General features: G+C 45.7%; 1 protein-coding gene and 1 pseudogene across 1 annotated transcript in view; both read left to right on the top strand.

Annotated features, from left to right (window-relative positions):
* Positions 1-23,545, top strand: part of LOC119333117 (polyubiquitin 3-like) — a 137,192-nt gene that overhangs the window by 60,618 nt on the left and 53,029 nt on the right. Inside the window, exon 5 of the mRNA XM_037606129.1 lies at positions 11,277-11,280. Within this exon, the coding sequence (XP_037462026.1) occupies positions 11,277-11,280 (4 nt within the window). The remainder of the gene's footprint in view (positions 1-11,276; positions 11,281-23,545) is intronic.
* Positions 21,090-21,596, top strand: LOC119328028 (annotated as a pseudogene).

Raw genomic sequence — 23,545 nt, 5'->3', positions numbered from 1 at the left:
CCCCTCCCGATAACTTCAACACGAGGGGGACTTGATATACCCCGTGTCCCGATATCTTCAACACGAAGGCGGGGGGGGTTCGACCTACCCCCTCCCCGATAACATTATTTTCCCATGTATGTATGTTGTCGTTGTCGATATAACCCCCTCCCGAATAACTTCGGCCGTGATAACTTATACCCTAGAGAAAAATGATGTCGGTCTCCTACCCCCTCCCGCCGCATGCTGTCATGTTTGTGTAATAATTGCCATGTTGTAATATTTGCAGAAACAATGGAGTTCGGACGAGACGAGGAACAAGAACAGGTGTTGGGGGACATAATATTAGCCGGAGGTGATGTCATGTCGTATCTTAACGACAATGATGGTCTGGAAGCAGAACATGGTGAAGAAGAAGCAGGCTACGGTGATTGAAGAATGGAGGAGGAAACACATGATTATGATGGCTTCGGTGACCCAATGCTGGTGCAAGAAGGAGCCCGTGGTGACGGCTCTGGTGACCGAACAGAGTCCGTCCAGGTAAATATATTAGTTAAGCCTGTGATGACTAGCTAATTGATGCATTCATTGTTTTGGTATCTACACATATGAATTAACTCTCGTCTAATTCTTCTTTTTTCTAGCCCTCCGGATCGAGCACAACTTCGGTAAAGAGACGAGGCCCAAAGAAAAAGTTGCGCTCGGATGAAAGGTTTGAGATCACAGAAATCACGCGCGATGTCATGCCGATTGAATCCATCCGGGCAAAGGAAGAATTTTCTGCTCAGTGCGGGGTTCTTGTTAGGGACAAGATCATGATCAGCATCCAGCAATGGTATAAGCCTAAGAACGAAGACCCTGAGGTGTCTTATGTCAATGTTATGCAGAAAGATGATCTTTAGACTGAGCTGAAGGCAAATTTCACCATACCGCCAGAGGAAGATCCGGAGAAGCCAGTTAAAGAGCAATTAATCAAGTCTCATGCTCTTAAGAAGATGGCAGAGCTATTTAGGAAGTGGAAGAAAGAGCTGAAAACGTTTGTCGACAACGAAGAGACACCAGAATTCATCGGCAGATATGAGAAGATCAGAGATCACTGGCCCGCATTTGTGGCCTAAAAGACATCGGAAAAGAGTAAGAAGATGTCGGCGACAAACAAGAAACATGTTGCAAAGAAGAAGCTTCACCATCGCACGGGGTCAGGTGGCTACCTTAAAGCCCGGCCTAAGTGGGCTAAGGCTGAGAATGATCTGCTTGATAAAGGGATCGAACCAGAGACAATGAACTGGCCAGACCGTTGCCAGACTTGGTTCTTCGGGGCTGGCGGAACCGTGGACCCTGTATCAAGGAAATGCGTTTGGACGGACGAGCAAATGAACATACCAATCAAGAAGCTAAAGCACTATATCGATGCAGCGCAGCAAGGGACGTTCGTTCCAGACAGAGAGAATCACGAGCTCACAATGGCCCTCGGGGAATCCTGAGCACCTTGGACGGACACGAGGCACGCCAGGCTCCGTTCCGTGGAAGGCTGGTTTTCCGGACGCAGGCGGTTAGAAATCTCAGGAGAGGAGGAAAAAAGTGCAGCAGACCCAAATGCAGGCGTTGCACGCAAGGTTACAAGCGATAGAGGAACGAGAAGCAAATCACAGCAAACGAACTGCCGAAGCTTCCCCCGAAGCTACCCCGCCATCTCAGCGGAGAAGCAGCGTGGCTTCCACCGAGCTGGTTCAGCCGGAGCATGTCTTGACGGCTCCTGCCAGCTATCCCGTGGATGCTATCACGGAATCTCAAAATTGCCACCTTATGACGCAATGGATGAATTTGAAGGTCAAGGCGGCTGTTGGCTCTGTTTTTCCTACTAAACCTGGCGCAATTTTTCACTGCCGACCGATTCCAGAAGGATATGCTAGGGTGATGGTGGAGGAAATAACGGAGGGATTTGAGGACCTCCAGCTTGACCACCCTACCGGTGAAGAGGAGACTCGGCTGGGTTCTGCTCTGAAGACTCCAGCATGCCTATGGCGGAAGGAGCTCATCAACCTTCCGAACTGGACGCATCCGCCTCCTCCTCCTCCTCCAGCGAGTCAGGGCACTCCGCCTCCTCCACCGCCTCCTCCTCCGGCGAGTGATGATCAGGGCACTCGGCCTCCTTCTCCGGTGCGTGGCGGCACTCCGCCTCCTTCTCCGCCTGCGCCAGCGCGCCCGAGCAGCCAGCCTCCTCCTCCTCCGCCTCGTCAGCAAGGGCAAAAGAGACCCGCCGCCGCTCCGGCTGCTCCGGTGCATCGTAGTCCTTCTCCTCCGCCTCGTAAGCAAGGAAAGAAGACAGCCGCAGCCGCTTTGTCTGCTCTGCCGGTGTCAAGCAGTACAGCTAGAGGCGGGAGCCAATACATATTCGGTCCTTCTCTGAAGACTCCAGAGAAGTTACCATACGAGAGGACCCCGGAGGAGAATGCCGAGATCGCGCGAGACGAAATGAGGAGCTTTTTTGAAGGGGTGAAAGCAAAGAAACATCCACCTCCGGAGGAGAAGGTAGATCCGGTGAAAGCGAAGCGCACTCTGGCTGCCCTAAAAAAACCAGCAAAGTCTCCGCTGATAGGCAACTATGAGCGCATTATTGAAAAGTCATTTGTCGAAGCGGAGTGGTCGGGAAGTACTGTCAGTGATCAAAGGTTAAAAGAACGATGAGCTGGGAAAAAAATTGCCCAGCTCGGCGAACAAGCGAACCAATTGTGCCCCCCGCTCAAGGTGCCTACTAATGATCCGAGGATGTTGCCCGGTTATAGCAATCTTGGAGATTAGCTGCCCGACGATGTACATTATGAGTTCTTGGAGGTGGAGGAACACAAATACGAGTACGGGAAGCCTCTCGTCAAAGATGAAAGATCTCTAACAACGATGATGCGAAGATTCCATGATTGGTACATGAAAACCTGTAGAGAGTCTGGGGGAGGAATACTTTGACGCTGAGAGTTAGAGAGGAGCATGACCTCGTTGGAATTGAACTGTTGAATGTTCCATTTGAGGAGTTCTTCCCGTTTTCAATCAAAAGGCCCTCGATAAAGCAACGGTCACTTGCTACTGTCTATAAGTAGTACTATTTCTGTCATTAAGTCTCTTTATATAGGTCAGCTCTTTCATTGCATGTATTTATAATTATCCTCACTATATTATGCAGATTGAAGATCGCCGAATTGAAGAAAAGACAAATCGGTGATATTGGGTTCATTAACACAAATCTCATAGATGCAACTGAGGTTAAATATCATGCCGAAGATACCGAGGCCAACTTGCTACGATAGTTGGTAATAAATGAAAACAAAGATATAATACTCTTTCCTTACAACTTCAAGTGAGTGGTACTGTCTTGTGCATATTCGGTTTCCCTTATTAGTCCAGGTTATAGTAATGTAATTGATGAGTTATGCATGCGTGCACAGGTTCCACTATATTCTCCTAGAGATTAAGCTTGAGCAGAGACTAGTAACCGTCTTAGACTCGAGACGAAAAGGTCCCCGGGACTATGCAGACATGACTCAAATGCTCGAGAAGTAAGTTAAATCGATCATTATCCACCATATCAGCAACTTTGTTCATTTCCTGATATCAAGTAATTGTTTTGTTTGTCTGGCAGGGTTTGAAGAAAATTCACCAAAAAAACTCCGGGACTGCCGAAGAAGCTGCAATTTAGACACCCGAAAGTAAGTACTATAGTAACATGTTCCACGCATCTCCTAGTGATTCAAGCGCTAGTTTTATCAATACCATTTGGTATGCTTGCTTATCAGTTTGATTGACCTCTATTTCTTGTAAAGTGGTTGTGGCAGGAACAAGGGAATAACTTCTGTGGATACTACGTTTGCGAGTCCATCCGCCACACGACCTGTGAATGGGGGTACTCTGACGAACAATATGAAGTGTGTAAGCAATAATATTCACAATTTTATTTTATTACCATCATTTGTGTTGAGTTTCATTTATTCATATATATATATATATATATATATATATATATATATATATATATATATATATATATATGTATGTATGTATTGACCCCCTTCTTCAAATTAGATCTTTCGGATGCGGGATGAACTCCTAGCACCAGATCGTATCCGAGCAATTCAAGAGGAATTGGCGGCATTCTTCCTTGACCACGTGATCGCTGAAGACGGAGAATACTATGTGGATCATGTGTTCGTATATAATTAGGAGATTATATTGTAAGAGATAATTATTGTATATATGTAGCCGGTAGTGTCGGATAGATATACGAGAACTTGTTGTTCGACCAATCTCTCGGAGAAGGAGAGGTGGTGGATATCACTTCTCTCTGTATGCATATATGTTCATGACGATCTTCTGTTTTCCTTTGTTTGCTTACTAGCTAGCTAGCGTGTCTAGTCCTCTCTATACGTATATAGTACGTAGCGTCGACCAAGCACGGACATAAGAGATGACACTTCTCTCTATTAATTAGCTAGCTAACACAATATATGAAACACCTAAATTAACCTCCCAAAACCCCCAACCCTCCTCCCCCTTTCAAAAAAAAACTCAGCCCCTGAAATGCTGACGCGTGGATGCCTATTGGTCTCGGTTGGTGCCACCAACCGGGACCAAAGACCCTCCTGCCTGGGCTCGGCGCACCGGCCACGTGGAGGCCTATCTGTCCCGGTTCCTGTTTGAACCGGGACTAAAGGGCCAGGGCATTAGTAACGACCCTTTAGTCCCGGTTCAAAAACCGGGACAAAAGGCCCTTACCAACCGGGACAGAAGACCCTTTTTCTACCAGTGAGGGTGCGGGAGGATGGGGGCAGCGTGCCAGGAAGGGCAACGGGTAGGCAGGGGTTGGGAGGTCGGAGGACGAGGGCCTGGGGCTGGAGACCGGGAAGTTCGCAGCGGCGGCACGCTGGAGAAGTCAGTGGTGGCGGCGCGCTGGTGCAGATTGCGGTTGCAGTGTGCTAGGTCTCGGCGGCGGCGGCGTAATGAGCAGTTGGCGGTGACGGCGGGATGATTTGGGAATGACGGGTTCGGGTGGGTTCTTTTTTTTGTTTACATGCATCATTTGACTAGGAAGATTTCAGATAGTGTGCCACCTCCTGAAAATTGTTTAACAAAAAAGTTCTCGGTGGCCATGAACACCAGATGGCAATGCACCTGATGGCCATGGATAAAATCATCTTTTCAACTGTCTCTTGACAGACAACTAATGTTCAACTAAATAGCCGTTAAATTTTTGGGAGAGGGGAATTTTGAGTGGCATATATGGTTAAAATTTGAGTAGTAATACTCTAGAAAAAATAACAAACAAAATGTTCATGTTTTAAAAAATGTTTGCAAATAGTATAAAATGTTCATGAATTCAAAAAATATTCTTGATTTTAGAAAATGTTCAAAAATTTGTAGAAGTGTTCATGAATTTGAAAAATGTTCACGATTTCACATATGTGCATGAGTTCAAAAAAGTGTTCATGATTTCAGGAAAAAATTGAGAGTGATAATCTATCTCGGTGATGCAGCAAAATATGGTCATGCCATTGAAGATTATAATTTTTTTCGGTGCAACGCACGGGCCCTTTTGCTAGTAATAATAATAATAATAAAGGACGAAGGCTTTAATGGTTCTTCATCCGTCACCTTTTATATACGTTGATTTTATGTTAACTATAACTATTGGCGGCCGAGATATAACCCTGGCTGGCCAGAACTCACCTAAGGCTGAATACTTAATATACTAAATCTAGCTAGGTTTAATTTACCTTTTTTTTTGACTTTTTTCTATCAGTAAAAATCTAGCCAATGAAGGCTCGCCACGTTATTTATTGAGGGATCTGGCAGGGTACAATCCTGGGTGCATTATGCGATTTTGCATGGATCCCTTCAAATGTCACTGCATGCGGAGTGGTGTTCATTTGCATGTGCGTCTTTTGAAGGGATCCATGCATGTGCCGTGGCGTGCACGTACCTTTTTTTCCAGACGTTTTGCATGAGCGGTTCTAGATATTTTTGTTTAGAATGTGTTGGCGGATACACCCGTTGGCACGTTATGGGGTTTGACGCGTGCCGGAATTTTTGTTGTTGGACGGTGCCGCTTCTAGCATTGTTCTAGGGGTCGCTTTTTAACGATGATTCTAGGCACCGCTTCCATCGGTGGTTCTGGTAGTTTGGAAGTTCTATCTATAAATACGGGCCTCCTGCTTTCATTTTTTCTTGCCTTGGGGTGATGACGAGAAGAGCACGGGAGAAGCCGGTGAGAGAAACCACGGTGCACACGGACGGCGGGAGGCGAGGCCGGCGCCGAGTCCGCGTCAAAGCACACACCGGAGGGGCTTCTCTTCTACTTTTTCCGGCCCTTCGCGCCCGACGTGTTCGCCTCGACAGTCCTTCCTCTCCGTCGTCGACTATGCATGCTCTTTTGTCTACGGCGCAGGACGATGTGAAGCGTTGCCCCAGTGGGTACATCGGCCGTGGCGCTACCGACTCCTCGGGCGTGTCCATTGAGATCTCCTGGAGAGTTGACTGCGTCCGGGTCGTTCCACAAGGGCAGAGCGACAGCTGCTGCGGTGAGGCAGAGGTCTAGAGGAAAAGATGAGGTCGGCGCTGTCCAGGTTGGTGGCCGTGCACACCGTCGTTCGCCACGCAGTTGACTCCAACGGCAGCGGCGGGCTCGCAACGGAATGCCTCGGGCCGCTTTTTGCCCACCTCGGACGTCCTATCTACACGGGCCGGCCCGGCAGCGGCGAGCAGCAAAATCGCCAGCGCCTGCGAGGTAGATCCCGGGCTGGCGGCCACGGACGGTGGCGTGTTCTGCCCTTGCGCAATGGCGGCGGCTCCTATGTTGCCGTCAAGGAAGAAGAGGGTGGAGGGCATGCCCTCCAAGAACCTGATGGTCGAGTGCCGGCGTCGCAAGTGCCTTGACAACCGTGAACAGTCTCTCCATGCCACGCTCCGTCGTGCCCAAGATCATCAAAGGTAAAGGTCACTCGTCAATCGATCTTGAAAAATTAAGGGGTAGAATATTGGGAGTAAGGCCCTGTTCGGTAGTTATCCACTCCCAGAATCTGTGGAGCGGCCAATCTGCAACTCTACGAATTTGTACTGCAGCTCCGCCAACTCCCGGAGCGGAGTTGTGGAGCGGAGCATTACCGAACAGCCCCTAAATCTGAATGTGTGTTGTTGATTTTGGACATCTAGATTGATAGAAAGTTGATCCTGGGACGCGATCGACTACATCAAAGAGCTGCTGGAGAGGATGTGGCGACTGCGGGAGGAGATAGAGGACGCGTAGCTGCGACCAGCATGTTCCAGGAGATGAACCCTACGGGATGATGGCCAGGAACATCCCCAAGGTGAGCAATCTAGGCGACTAGGCCATCCACTGTCATCAGCGGAGAGCTGGGACATTCCTGTCGTAGAGCTTGAAACAATGATGATAGTAAGAGAAATGTTTTTTTTTTTGACGAAAAACAGCATTGTGCTGATTTCATTCATTAAGGTAAGATGAGCCACCCCAAGAGATACAGTTCAAGATTTACAGAACGGCTGAGAGCCAGAAAGGAGAAGTAAAAGCTATACAAATGTACACATGGAAGGAGGAAAGAATGCTATCCTGCGTCAGTCCATTGAGCTCCTCTGAATCCAGCGATTCTCCAAGAGTTAAGCTCGTTGATGATGCTCTCAGCGACCTTCAGGAAATGGAAATGGGTTACCTTGTTATTGAATATACGGTTGTTTCTTTCACTCCATACATTCCAGGAAACCGCCATGATTAGAGATGAGAGATCCTTTTTTCTGCTTGTACCTATACCATCTAGAGCCTTTAACCACCAGTCTAATAGAGAGCCATCATGAGCAGTAGGCAAGAGGTTGAAGGGAAACTTATATATCACCAAGCAATATTTCCAGATTCCAGCCGTGAAAGGGCAGCTAGCTACAAGGTGTAGGCTGTCTTCCATCCCTAAATGACATAGTTGACAGACCGGGTTGTGAGGCCAACCCCGCTTTGTAAAGTTATCTGCAGTCAAACATTTGCCCTGTACAAAGAGCCAGTTGAAGAATCTTATTTTTGGTGGAACCTTAACATGCCATATGATCTCAGATAGAGGAGAATCTTATTTTTGGTGGAACCTTAATATGCCATATGATCTCAGATAGAGGAGAATCAATCTTGCCCCAGAATTGACATAGGTAAGCTGACTTAGCATTGTATCTTCCATCAGACGACCATTTCCAAATGAACTCGTCCTCTAGGTTGGACAAAGTGATCACCCTGGATCTGTGCCAGAATTCAATATATACGCGCAGCACGTCGATGCCTAGGTTGCGCTTGAGAAGGGTGACCCATTTTCTATTGGTGAGACCTTCAGCCAATGATATTTTTCTGTTCTTGCTGTGCTTGAAAAGGTTAGGAAATGAAACAACCGGAATCTCGCCGCCGAGCCAGTGATCATGCCAAAAGGAGATCCTAACGTCGTTGCCAATCTTGATGGAGGTACAAGCAGTGAAAAGGGCCTTAACATGCTTATCAACAGGAAGCTGCAGACCTTGCCATGGCTTATCCGGATCTTGGCGCGCTGCCAAAGCCAGCGAACTTTAAGCGCTCGCCCCTGAGCTTGTAGGTCATGGATGCCCAACCCGCCAATGGAGATGGGTGAGCACACCTGAGTCCAGCGGACAAGGCATTTGCCTCCACAGACGGCATCAGAGCCAGCCCATAAGAAAGCACGACGTAGTTTGTCAATTTTCTTGCTGACCCATTTTGGTTGATGAACAGCTAGCAGAAGGAAAATTGGCATTGCTGAGAGAACAAACTTTACAAGAACCATTCTACCCGTGGAGGAGATCCACCTAGCTTTCCAACCAGCAATCTTCTTAATTAACTTGTCAAGTAGGTCTTGGAAGTCAACGACCTTTAGCCGCCTATCAGACAGAGGCATCCCGAGGTAAGTGCAGGGGAAGCTAGCCAGCTGCAAGGGAGTAAGATCAAGGCCATCACACCGGATAGGTAGGATCTTGCTTTTAGCCAGATTAGTGACGAGACCGGTTGCTTCTCCAAAAATCTTCAGCACCTCAGTTACTACCTCAAAATCATGCATTTCGGGCTTGGGGAAAATGATGACATCGTCTGCATAAATAGATGCACGATGTTTAACCAATTGATTGCCCAGTGGGGACAAAATGTTCCTCCTTTGCGCTTTATCCAGCAACCTCCCAAGGCAGTCCACTACAAGCACAAAGAGTAATGGGGAGAGGGGATCTCCCTGCCTGAGGCCCTTACGATGAAGGATTTGTTGAGTGCAATTGGAGTTGACTAAGATTCTTGTGGAAGCAGAGAAAAAGAGGGCAGAGATCCATCCTCTCCACTTTGGTCCAAAACCCAATCCTTGAAGAAGCTTAAGCAGAAACTCCCATGAAACTGAATCAAAGGCTTTGGATATATCCAACTTAAGCATAACAGAAGGGATTTTTTTCCGCCTCAAGTCCTTAGCCATTGCCTGAACATAGACAAAGTTATCATGTATGCTTCGACCCTTTATGAATGCATTTTGACAAGGGGAAGTTAACTTGTTCATCCATGGTTGCAGTCTGGCAGTCAGCATTTTGGCAATTAACTTTGCGAAGAAGTGGATTAGGCTAATGGGCCTAAAGTCCTGAGGCCTAACAGCACCCTGGTGTTTTGGCAGCAAAGCAATAACAGCAGTATTAAGCAGAAATAAGTTTTGAGTGTTCAACCCTTGAAAATGTCTCAAAGCAGCAATTAAGTCATGTTTGACAGTGTCCCAACACCTGCGAAAGAAGAGGCCAGTGTAACCATCAGGACCAGGAGACTTCTCTAGGTGCATATCAAAAATGGCCTTTTTGAAGTAAGAGAAATGTTGGCTGGTGGTTGCAGACTTGCAGTTCAAGGTGGAGGGCAAGGGCGAGGCCCGCGGCAACGGGGACACCTGGGGTGGAGATCTACTGCCCCGTCAAGCTGGGGCTCCTGCTATCGACGATGGGCACGTTCGCTTGCCTACTTTCTTGACCCTCTCTTTACAGATGCATATTCTTTTTTTTCTGGTCTACTTAAACGTAAGCGTACACAGTCGATGACATGTCTAGCGATCAGCTTTTCCGCTTACTGTTAAGTTGATTTTTTTTCTATGCATGTTCGAGAACTCTTATCTCTGGTCATTGGCCACTCCCAATCCCAACACATGATGAGTAGTGAAATGGCAGGACTTGCCTTGAACCCAACATCCATGAGATCCATGTGCCGATCAATGATGCAATTCTTACACACAGCGAGCTTAATCTTAGACCATATATGTTTACTCATGTGGATGTGGTAGTAATTCACTGAAACAATCTCCTTTGCGTTACAATATTTCTACAAAAGTCTAATTTCAAGCTTTAGTTTAAGTCTGTCTGATAGTCCAGTTTTAAGCATACCCTCTCTTTAGTTTCTAAAATATACACCATTTTTAATCCATTTTTTTAGGATTTGCTTCAATTTTTTGACCTAGCTTACTCAATAGTTTCACTCATAATTTGACCAAGCTTTAAATATTACCCTCTTTTCAGTGAGGATGATGCCGGTGGACGCTTTCTCGGCTGTGATGACGCGCTCCAGCAGCTTGCACGTCACGTTGTGGTGTTTCCCGAGGTGCATCAGGTAGTGCATGCACCCGGTATGGCGGTAGCTCACTCACCTCGCTCTCCTTGACTCTGCAAAACAAACCAGTGTCGATCGATCGATCCAAGAGACATACTCCCTCCGTTCCTAAATATAAGTCATTTTAAAGATTTCACTACAAATTACATACGGATGTATATAGACATATTTTAAGTGTAGATTCACTCATTTTGCTTCGTATGTAGTCCCTCTCGATGAGGAGAGCATAGGCACGTACAGAGCACAAATCATTCTTTCTTTTTCCTGTTTCGTTAATATTTCTTAGGCTACCAAACTAATCTTAGTCCGGGTGTGATAGATTTAATTCTCAGGAGATTATGGGGTATGCTGGATCAGTGTCTGTTGCGGTCTTCCATGCATTTGGTTCCTTAATAATCCTAGACGTACGGGTCTTTTACGCTTCAGTTAGGGACCCCCTTTCGCTAATTCGCTCCCCCCGATTTCAGGGGGTGGGGCCCGACTGCTAATCCTAAGCCAATTAGTTTGCTCCACATCAGCCTATACAACAAACCATGTACAAATAGCCTGTAGCTCTAGCATTACTGTTGGTTCCTCGTCAATTTTTCGGTTTGTCGGGCGATGGATTGTTTCTATCGGCTGCATGCATGTTGTGGCGTAGGAGGGTGCTGGACGTGTAATGTGACTACCTGCATGCACCAATTGTTTCATGTCCTTTTCTGAAGAAAAAACAATTGTTTCATGTATCTTCTTGATGGCCGCTTAACGTAGACGGTTGCGCTTTTTCAATCTCCTTTGTGTGTCATTGTTGTGTCATTTAGGTTGCTATTTCTCGGTGGCCGTCTTTGGTGACCATTCAATTGGTGTCTTCTAGAGTGGTCATCGTGGGCCTTATAATTATGGGGATTTAGTATTGGATTGTTTTATTGATGTGTTTTAATTCATGGTTCATGGTGATCTCCGTGGTTCTCGCCATCTTGGTCGTCCTTGTAGGATCTGTGTTGGTGTTGTTGGTCATCCTCCTGGTTGGCGAGTTGCTACTGATGGTTGGAAATCTGATGGTCGTGCATGTAGTTCTTCTACCCGTGGCTAAGTTGCGGTTGATGGTTGGGACACCGCCCTTGGTGAGGGTGCGGACGGCTTTGACAACGTCCACACGGTGTTCGTGGAGGGGTGTCACCGCTGCCATTTGGAGTGTCCTCACGAAGGGGTCCTCTACTGTGACTGATTTTATTGCCGGTGACGAGAAAGATCATGCGCCCATGGTTTTCAACCGCGTCCTGCTGCCGGAGGAACTCATAATCTTGAGATGCACGTGTACCGGACACATGGGTTTGCTAGCATACATGTTTCTGTTTTTGCTGATGGTAGTACTTACTGATTGATTGTACATATGATTTATTTATTTTCTACAATTTCAGAGAAGTATTATTAATTTGAACTGTCGTATCAGTCGAGGTAGCTAGCAGCTGGTACTATGTTTTTATCAACCCATCGGTTTGTCGAATTGAGCCGATACATCCATTATATAGCTCGAAGAAGGTTGGTACCGGCCGGTGTACATGCATATGTCTTATCATTTGTTTGGTCAAGTAGCATGCATGCATGTTGGAATAGTAGGGCACTTGAAAATGCTTCTTCATCTGGATAGGAACACTCTTTGCCTGTGATTTGTGACTTGGAAGTATGATGTATGTAGTACATCCGGGTACTCTGAAGGAGGTAAACTGTGACACTATGATTAGTTGGTTCTCAAAGCCACACATACTTGTTTCCCCAATAGATGGTTCTTCACCATGTATTTGTTTTTGCTAACGGTGTATATGGAAACTCGGTGCAAACAAAATTTGCCATCAGAAAAGATAGTCCCAGGTTTAATTTTATTTTAGGATGACATTTGAACAACGGACTCTATTAATATATTTATGTACTACTCGCCTAAAACTTGATTCAACATGCGCCTCTTGGCTCTCAAATTAAGGCATGTCTTTTTTTTGTTATCTTCAAAATTAGTGGAAAAAGAGAAGAGCTCAGGATGTGCAAACTTTGGAGAACAAAGAGAATGCTACTCCCCATTTTGGATGGAAAGTAGGAGCTTTTGCTAGGTACTTTAGGCCAACTTTTTTAGTGGTTGAGGGTCCTAAAAGACATGGCATTATTGATGCTTAACTAATTGTGTCTTCATTATAAAGACACACAAATCATCTAGCTCACATGAATTTAACAAAATCGAAATGATCAAACCAAAAAAAAAGAGTTAACCCCGAGCACATGTAACTACATATGAAGATGAAAACCAAACACATTGTGACAAAAAAACATACAATTAAACATACACAAACCTGAAAAACTGTTGGAGAACACAACAACTAACATAAACAACCAACAAATAATGAACACAAGGCTCTTTCTATCCACACATACAGAACTTCTATGTAGTGTGTGTTTCTTTATGAAAGATTTCAACCTCCGTACCAATATGATGTTTATACATACGCCACGAAATAAAAAAGAAGTGAAGATGAAACAACTGAGTAGTTAATCAGATAAAATTCAATACCACCATATATAAATTTTCGCATACAACATATCAGCAGGCGCGGCGCCGCGCAAGCATAGCTACATAGAGCGGATTGTACATGGTTTTAACATGTAGCTATTATTAGAAGTTTCTCAACGTGTGTCATTTTGTTTGTCAATATGCATGGTTGTAATAAATGTACTTCCTTTCCATCTTGAGCTCTTATATCACCTTTTCTATGTATGTATCAATGTGATTGTCATATCCCTAGTTCTGGTATGACCTAGACTAGCTGGTTATGTGTGCATCATGTATAAATTTCAATGAACTTGAAATGGGGACATGTGAAAGCCTCAGAAATCATTTCTGAAAATGACCAAGATAAAAATTGCTTCAAATAAGCCCAAGAAAATGTTCCTGCTAATCTCTGAAAATAATGGCAAGAAGTAAAATTCAAACCAATATTTTTCGAATCACATAAATATTTATTTTGGGATTTTGGAATTAATTCAATAATTATTTGCATTGGATTTACATTTGATATATTTCAAATATGATCCAATCACTCTGAAAGTTTGCAAGTGGCCTTGAATACTTTTAAACAGGCCACATAATAATTTTCAGAAGTTTATGAAATGATTTTGTATAAAAATCAAATCAAAACAAATTAAACAAAATAGAAAAGAGAAATAAGAGAGAAGGAGAGAAGTACCTGGGCCTTACCTGCTACTGTAGTTCGCCCACTAGATGGCCCAGCCCACCTGGCGACTTGCCAATCGTCCTCAACCCAGCGCCAGGAGGATAAGGGCGTGTGTCCGCCGCGCGCCGGCACGCGTCGGCCACCTCCTGCTTACCCGCTCGCCGCTGGAGGCACCCGAGGGCGCCACGCACCCGTCCTCGACCCCCTTCACCTCTCCCCTCTCTCCCTGGACCTCTTCCCTTTCCCTGGCTCGCTCCCCCGCGCAGTCCGAGCGCCGCCGTCGCCGCCGCTCATCGTTGCCGTGGCCACCAGCATCCCCACGCCCAACCAGCGCCCCCACGAGCTCCGCCTCGACGCCATAGAGCCGCACACCAAAGCACGCGACCGCGGGTGGCCAGCAACGTTGCCTTCCACCTCGGGCTCCGACCACCGCCACCGTCGATTCGCCGCACGCAGGACTTCCCCGAGCCCACTTCAACGCCCCCTACAACCGCCATGAGCCACTACGCCGAACCCCTCTCTCCCCGTGCTCGTTTGCCCCCCTGGTTGTCACTTCCGTCAAGCCCGAGACTTCACTGCCGCCAGCCATGGTGCTACCGCGGCTACTGACGACATAGCTCGCGCCTGAGCGTGTCGCCGTGCTCACCGAGCTCCCAGGAGCCGAACGCATCCCCCAGCTCCTCCTGTCGTGCTCCGCAGCCCCGTTCCGCTCGACGCCCTAGCTCCGGCCGCTGCCGAGGTTGACGCCATGCCCAACTTCGGTCACCTTGCCCCCTCCCCCTGCCACAGTTGGATGCGCACGAGCCCCAGCTCCTCGTAGGTGGGCTCGGCCATCAGTTTGGTCGCCGGAGCAGCCGTTCTGATCATCGCCGCCGCGTCTGTGTGCTCGCCGGCATTGAACTCCGGTGAGATGACGTGGCCTATCATTAGCCACTAATGACCCTGCTGACTAACCCCCCTGAGTCACTGACACATGGGCCCCATGTTTTAGTTAACCGCAGTTTATTTCTCTGTTTAGCTTAAACTAATCATAGTGGCCCCACGCGTTAGCGTTGACTTGCTGACGTGGCCGTTGACCAGGCCCCACACGTCAGTGACCCAATCAGCAGTGTGTCACTGACCAGTGGGCCCCACTGGTCAGGTTTGACCTGGACCCCGTCTGTTGACCTGCTGACGTCACCCAGATGCAATGCTGATGCAATAAGTGTTTTCTGGAATTTTAAATAAATCAGAAATGAATTATTAATTTCAGAAAATGTCTAAAACTTCTAAAAATCATAGAAATTAACCTATAACTCAGAATGAAATAATGTATATATGAAAAATTATCAGAAAATTTCAAGGAATCCATCTGTACCATTTTCATGCATGTTTTAACAATATTTGTCCTCTGTTTTGGACAAAACAAACAAAGGGCATTAAGTAATCATATATGGAGTTGGAATTTGAATGATGTATTCAAACCAACTTCATTTAAATCATAGCTAGATGCATTAGCTCAAATAACAGCATATTGTCATGTCATGATCATGCATCATATTGTGGCATTGCATTGATTGTGTTCTTTCTCAGTCGCCGGTCATTGTCCCCTCTCGATAGACGTGCTTCCGACGACGAGTTCAATGACACCGATGAAGAACTATACTATCTTCAGAAGTGCCAGGCAAGCAAAACCCCCTTGTTCATTCCGATACAATCCCACTATCTTGCTCCTGCTCTCTTTTACTGCATTAGGACAACAGCGATTCAACTGTTATTGCCACAGTAAATAGATGAAACCCACTAGCATGAGTAGGAATTGTTTGATCCCTGATGTGCCTACTCATTCATGCTTGTTTGTCATGCCTGCTATTGCTTAGAGTTGAGTCAGGTCCGATTCATCGGGGATGAATTGGAATGTGGTGAACATGTCCTACTGTTGAGAGCTAAGTGTGTGAACATGATTTGGTAAAGGTAGTGGTGAGAGGCCATGTAGGAGTACATGGTGGGTTGTCTTATTGCAGCCGTCCTCAGGAACCGAGTTATGTGTTTGTGATCCATGAACAGTTACTACCACACATTGGGCTCCGGGCGCTCAAAGCTCTCTCAACTTATTAATCAACCTGATCTCTGTCCAGGAGTTGCAACTAGTTTCTGGTGTTTGTAGGTAGTGTTAGTAGTCTACCAGGTGGCACCCGGTACAGGTGGGCTTGCGACAGACTAGGCACGGTGGCCCGGTGTACCAAGTGGCACCTGGATGGTGGGCTTGGGAACCCTGCTCACATCGTTTGGGGTCGTGAGCGACACCCCGGCCGGATCTCCTTGCGGATGGAACCCGAATAGGCGATAAACCTGGACTAGAGACTTGTTGGTTAGTCAGGTCGTGGCTGACTCCCTCGCCAAGCTTCCGCTTGAAGGTTGCCGAGATACACGATGTGTACATGGTGGTAAGTGGCGAGACTGTGTGTGAAGAAGTACACCCCTGCAGGGTTATCATTATCTATTTGAATAGCCGGATTCCTCGGATATGGAAACTTGGACCCCTTGCATAGTTCATAGACAAGTGAAAGTGGATACTCTAAAATGCGCAAGATAAGCATGAGTGCTATGGATGGCGTTCTCGTAGGGAGACGGGAGAGGATCCATAGTGGAGTATTGATATGGTTAATATGTGGACTCGTGTGCGCCACCTCAAAGAGTTACTTGGAGTCGTAGTTCAGGATAGCCACCGAGTGAAAGCTAGCTTGCTGCAGTTAAACTCCACCACCCCTTTGATGATACCGATGCATATGTAGTTAGTTCTGATGTAAGTCTTGCTGGGTACATTTGTACTCACGTTTGCTTATTTTATGTTTTTGCAGAGAGACTTCAGTCTCGCTAGTAGTTCTGTGTGGACTTGACGTTTAGCTCGTTACCTCAGCTACGATCTTGTACCCTTGGGAGGGTCTTGTAGATAGTCAGACTTCTCAGCCTTCTTCATTTGTAGTTGTCTGTACTCAGACAAGTTAAGCTTCCGCTTGTGCTTGTTGCTTGTATGCTCTGTATGTTGGGTCATGAGACCCATGTTTGTAATATCTCGCTCCTCGGAGCCTAATGAATAAATACTTGAGTCGTAGAGTTATGTTGTGATGCCATGTTGTATTTACACATATCGAGCATATTGTGTGTATGATTGAAATGTTTGGTATGTGTGGGATCCGACAACCTAGTTGTTCATCCTTGGTAGCCTCTCTTATGGGAAAATGTAGTCTTGTGCTTCCATGAGCCATAGTAGTCCGCTACAGCCCGGTTCACCGGAGTCCTGCTAGCCCAGCACTACTGCTCCGGAACACTTAGACTGGCCGTTATGTGACTCACTTTGTTCCTGTGTCTGTCCCTTCGGGGAAATGTCACGCGTTGACATCCGGAGTCCTGCTAGCCTGCTACAGCCCGGGTACCGGGAGTCCTGTTAGCCCAGTTGCTACAGCCCGGATTCACACGCTACTGACCGACATGCTCGATGTTGATTCATGTATGCATGTCCCTGTAAATTAGTGCCACTTTGGGTTCACGACTAGTCATGTCGGCCCGGGTTCTCTGTCATATGGATGCTAGCGACACTATCATATACGTGAGCCAAAAGGCGCAAACGGTCCCGGGCTATGGTAAGGCGATACCCGTGGGGATACCGTGCGTGAGGCCGCAAAGTGATATGAGGTGTTACAGGCTAGATCGGTGTGACTTAGAATCGGGGTCCTGACAGCTTTGGTATCAGAGCTTGACTGCATGTAAGATTACCAAGCCAAACTGGTCGAAGTTGAGTCTAGAAATGCTTTAGTTATATACGGGAATTGATTGTGGAAGGGAACGTAAGGCTCTTTTTATTTCTTTACCTTATGCCCTTCTGATCTGAGTCATCCTCTTCTCTTCTACGGGGATTAAGAACTAGGCTTCTCATCTTTCTATCATGGTCACGTGTTACTAATCCATAGACTCGCAGAATTGTTGGTCTCAAGCCCCAGTTCTGTTCGTACTACTTCTGTGTGTTGACAGTTGATCTCAGAACTTTGATGTTGTGATGTTAAGTGGTTATGCCACCATTTTGCAGGATGTCTCAAATCATTTTGAGCATTTACAGCCGTTATGCTGCCCGAGTCATCCCAGGTTTTTAAATAGTCTGATGCATTTGCAAATCCCTTCTTTCCATTCCCGATGTTCCTTTGGGCCAGTTCAACCAAACTAATCGATGAGTTGAGGTACTCTATTGTGTCGACATATATGTTGGAGCTATTATTATGACCCTAGGTGTCTTAGGGAGTCACCTAGTAATCTAGCAATGCTTTGTATTCCCAGTGTGATGATTCTGGCCATCATTCTCGAAAGCATCCCATGATGCCATTTAGTTAGTAGGCATTCTATTTCTGGGTTCTTGAACCCAAGACTCACTCTACTTAATTCGTGTAGATAGTGTTGCTCGTTCCTTTAGGATGTTAGTGACCTTGTGATAGTCTTCGAGGTCCGTGGTATATCATTCTTCCAAATACCATGAACCATCCTTGGCAGAAGTTCCTCGTTAAACCAAAAAATCACAACAAGAGTGCTCTCGATGAGTTCCCCATTCTATATTGTGACTCTGCCAATCCTACCTCTCTGCATGGGTTATCCGCAAGAAATATGTTGAATTTGTTCGGCATACTAATCCATGCATCCACAACTCAGAAAAACATATGTTCCTTTGAGTTGTCTCTCTTTAGTTGTCTTCTGACCTTCCTCTATCATTTGATAGTCAAGAGTATGCGTGCATTCGTTCATCGGTGCCTATCATTCTTGTGGTCCGTCAAGCCATTCTAGTTCAGAATGACTAGGAGAAACAAACTCCAGTACCTCATCCATTTCTAGGATTGGGTCAAAGAAGTTGTATTCCGCAGATCAAATGCAATCAAGTTTTTGTTATGTTCTACCCTGAAGTATTACCCACTTTATGCCAGGAATGTCATGAGAATTGCACCTTCTCTTATGAATTCTTGACGTAGTGATATTTCTCGCCATCATTATTCGTTCATCGGTGTCGTGTTGTCGCAACCGGAATGTCGACAAGTGAATCGTGATGTGTGAAATCAATACTCCTAGCAACTGTGTTGCTTGGTAGTTAATGGCCAATAATCTTATCCTTAGCGTCTTGATTATTGAATCATCGCCCTGAGGTTTATCGTGCTACTTGTCCTTATTTCCGGTGCACTTTTCGATCAATGAGTCATATCGTCTTGCCCTGAAAAGCAAGATTGTTCTCGAGCTTAGTGACATATCGGTGGTTCGTGATTTTCCGATTATCCTCTCGGAAGTATTTCCATGTTGTCCCCTGACCGCTATGTTGAGCTCGTGATCAAGTTGGTTTCTTGTAACCAACCCTTCTCCAATAATCTGTGTTGCATACCCTTGAGCTAGTTGGTTAAGCTAAACAACAACTTGGAGAGTTGGAAGATAAAAGCTTGTCCGACCTAGCTCATCCCTAAGGGATATCTTCTATCTGTGTTGAAGAAAGATGGTATTTTCATCGATTGGTCCTCGTGATCAGTTGTTGGACCTATTGTCTTACCCAAAACTTTGACTTGAGTATGGGCTATCGTCAAGTCAATTCAGAACCAACGATGTTCGTAATGTTGTTTTACTCGTGGTTGACCCCTCGAGCATACACCATTACATCTTTTGGTCTGACCAATGCTATCATTGTGTTCACTTAAATTGTGGAATTCCACTTATATGGAAGCTTGGATGAATTGTTGTTGAGCCCATCAGCAACATTTTTATCTCCTCCATGATTCGTGTTGAACATCCAGCTAGTGTTGGAAACTTTTATAAGCATTATCTTCGTGTCCCGCTCATGAAGCATATGCTCGGATGAAATAAGTGACTTTCCCTAATTCACATGCATTTGATGTAAGTTGCCGCCGTGAATTCAGGAAAGCTTGTTTTTGCTTCCTTTGGAATCATCCCAAGTCAGTCATGCCCGTGCAAAGTATTCTATGGTCTGATAGACTGATCATCTTCATCCCATATGCAATTCCTAGCACACCAAGCCACTAACTGATTTGTTCAAGGAGAAGAAGTTCCTTCATAAGAGCTAATCATATGACTTATGCAAGGACTTTGTTATCCGCGATGGTGGTTCCCAACTAGAACTCGGTAGTGTTTTATTATAAGACTTCTACGTGGTCATGCTTGTCTTGGACATCATGTTCACATGTATGTAGAAGAATCAACTCATGTTTTGAAGCTTGCTATCGTAGTTCATTCCGGTTGATCAACGAAAGTCATTTTCTGACGAATCATTTTATACGACTACAATACTTGATCATGTTTGATACCAAAAAGGATTTAGAATTTTTGAACTTTCTTTGAATTATTAATTTTTTTACATATAGAGTGCGCCGGTACCCATGTTCTCCTTCGTATTTTCCAGCAAGTGGTTGCCAACTTGCCATAGATATATATACTAGCCTCAACAGTCTCTAGGTTTGTCAATTACGATATGGCTCATGCATGCACAAATCCAGAGGAACACATCATGCACCGTTCAATTACTGACAGGTAAATATGTCCATCCAGAAGACGAGATGCATGCATGGTGCATGCATAAACGTAGGAAACAAGACCTGACGGCGTAGCTTTTATCTGCACTTTTAAGTGACAGCCGAGCTTTATACTACCTCCATCCTGTTTTATTGGTCTATATCATATTTTATGTCAAATTTTGATTATAGGTTTAACTAAGAAAATATTAATGCATGCCATAAAAAATAATATCATTGAAAACTATGTTTAAATACGAATTCAATAATATAATATTTGGTGACATGTATTAATATTGTGATAGTTAAATATTTGATTAAAATTTGACACAAATACAAAGGGAACCAATAAACTAGGATGGTACTAGTAGGAATGTAGTAATAATCTTTCCAAAAGTCCACTTCCCTTTCACAACCTCAAGCAACCCTCAGTTTACCATAAATATCTGTTCGTTGGCGTGCATATGGAGCTGCAACCCTCAGTTTACCATAAATATCTGTTCGTTGGCGTGCATATTGAGCTTGATCTTGCCCCTTTTAGAAAAATACTGTTCTACTCGCTTGACCAATTGATAAATATGTACTAGTTTTATCTACATCTTGGAGAAGTCGCACGTCGAGCAAGTTTTCTAGCTCTATAAATACCACTAGCCACATCTCACAGTGGAATACAACCTACCTAAACACACACATCATCTTGTGCAAAGAGAGATCGATCAATTAGCCATGGAGCACCACTGCTCTTCGAAGCTAGCCTGGTCCTTGGTCCTCGCATCGGCAGCCGCCGCCACCTCGCCATGCGCGGCCCAGAACACCTCGGCCGAGTTCGTGAGCCTCCACAACTCTTGGCGTGCGCTTGTCGGCGTCGGGCCGGCGACGTGGGACGCCGCGGCGGCGGCATACGTGCAGACCTACGCGAACCAGCGCAAGGCCGACTGCAACCTGGTGCCCTCGGGCGGGACGACGTACGGGGAGAACCTCTTCCGGGGCTTCCCCGCCAGCACCTGGACGGCGTCGAGCGCCGTGAACGCATGGACTTCGGAGAAGCCGTCCTATGACTATGCCACCAACACCTGCACGTAGGGAAAGATTTGCGGGCACTACACGCAGGTGGGGTGGAGTTCTTCCACGTCCATCGGCTGCGCGGGTGTCATCTGCGACAGCAACCGCGGCGTTTTCATCATCTGCAGCTACAACCAGCCCGGCAACATCGTCGGACAGAAACCCTACTAGCTACATATATGCCTTGATTTCTTCACGCATGTTGATTGACAAAAATAACCGGGGTAACGCATGCTCATGAACCTATGATTCATGCATGTACGTACTTATGCCCCATGGAATAAGCTGTGATCTATCTATTGTTCTTATATAATCTTGTATAAGGGAATGAAGATAGTATGTCGTTTGTTGTACCTTAATGCAATGGCGTGAGCTCTTCTGCATGGTCTCTGATGGACAGCAAAACGTCGCCTATGCTAATTTTTAACGTCTCTTTTTTTTGTAAATAAAGCTCGGCTGTCACTTAAAAGTGCAGATCACTTTGCAAAAATCGAGTTTGTAAAAGGATCGCAAAATTTGCCTGCAACTGCCAGTACCTACGTAAATTATATATAGATTGAGAAGGGGAAGATCACTACAGGAAATATGCATATCTATGACAAAATGACTTGAGGGGCCGCAATTTTCGTCATAGATGCGCGTGATCTTCTATAACGAATCTGTTTTGTCTAGATGTATGTATTTGACACTCCGTGGCTTGATACAATATAATATTTATCAAATTCTAGAAAACCGCCATAGAATTGCAACCCCACTCTATCATAGAAGTGAAGTAGGCGATGCCTCGACCCATGTTTTTCGTAGAACACGGGATACTATCTAGAAGGGTAGTGGTTTTAGCCGCACATGTTTGCGAAATCACTAATTAAGGAGTACTCGTTGCAAAGAACACTCTACTTTTCTAGGTGGCGACAAGTGGCGCACATGCAGCGCGCCACTTGTCGCAACCTGAGAGTTTTTTTCTTTTTTCGTAGATCCTTTTATTCAAAATGTTTTATCTTTTAAACCGTGAGTCCAAATCTTGAACCGTTTTCACCATTGGATTCCTCGTGTCGAGATCTTCAAAACTAGATCCAATGTTGATAAGTTTTGACGAACTTTTTTTTCACGAAAAAACGGGACGAAAAAAACCAGGCGAAAAAACCAAACCAGAAAGTACGTTTTTTCCTTTCCGAAAGAGGCACGTCCGTGCCTCTCACGAAATCACGCCCGCGCCTCTCGTGGAAGAAAAACCATGACTCTCATGGAATGAAAAAAACAGATATCATGTTTTTTTTTGTTTCCGAGAGGCACGGTCGTGACTGTCGCGAAGGCACAACCATGCCTCTCGCAGAACCAAAACCGTGACTCGCGAAAGGAAAAAACATAAAACACGTATTTTTTCCCTTTCTGAAAAGCACGGCCGTGACTCTCGCAAAAGCACAACCGTGCCTCTCGCGGAAGCAAAAACGTGACTCTCGCGAAAGAAAAAAATAGAAAACGCGTTTTGTTTTTCCCTTTCCGAGAGGCACGGCCGTGACTCTCGCGAAAGCACAACCGTGTCTCTCGCGGAAGCAAAACCGTGACTCTCACGAAAGAAAAAAAACAGAAAACGCGTTTTTTTCCGTTTCCGAAAGGCACGGCCTTGACTCTCGCTAAAGCACAACCATGCCTCTCACGCAAAAAAACCGTGACTTTCACGGGAAAAAAACATGGTTTTTTCGCGCAAATTTTTTTCCCAAATTTTTTTTATCGAAAAGCTAAGGAAGACCGGGGGAAAACCAAAACGTCGAAAAAAACCCAAAAAATTGTTTAAAAAGCCGAAAACACGTGCGGAAAAATATAAAAAACAAAATCCAGAAGGAGCGTCCAGAGCGCGACACGTGGCGAATGGCTGAGAGCGCGCCAAGTGACGCTGATCGTTGCGAGGCTTCCGAAGGATCGCTCGTTAACTAGTTGCTCCCACATGTTTGTAAATAGGTTATATATAGAGCAAGAAGGGGAAGATGGCCCTTGGCCCATTGGATGTTCTTCCAATTTTCAGCCCATACTACCCAACGGGCTTTGCTACACATATAGACAATTACGGACTGGGATTAATTACATGCTGACATGGCAAAGGGGGATTGGGGGGAAGGAGA

The sequence above is a fragment of the Triticum dicoccoides genome, chromosome 7A, assembly GCF_002162155.2.
Source record: "Triticum dicoccoides isolate Atlit2015 ecotype Zavitan chromosome 7A, WEW_v2.0, whole genome shotgun sequence".
NCBI classification, from domain to species: domain Eukaryota; kingdom Viridiplantae; phylum Streptophyta; class Magnoliopsida; order Poales; family Poaceae; genus Triticum; species Triticum dicoccoides.
The sequence above is the reverse complement of the archived record's forward strand: the minus strand, read 5'-3'. Positions and strand labels throughout refer to the sequence as shown.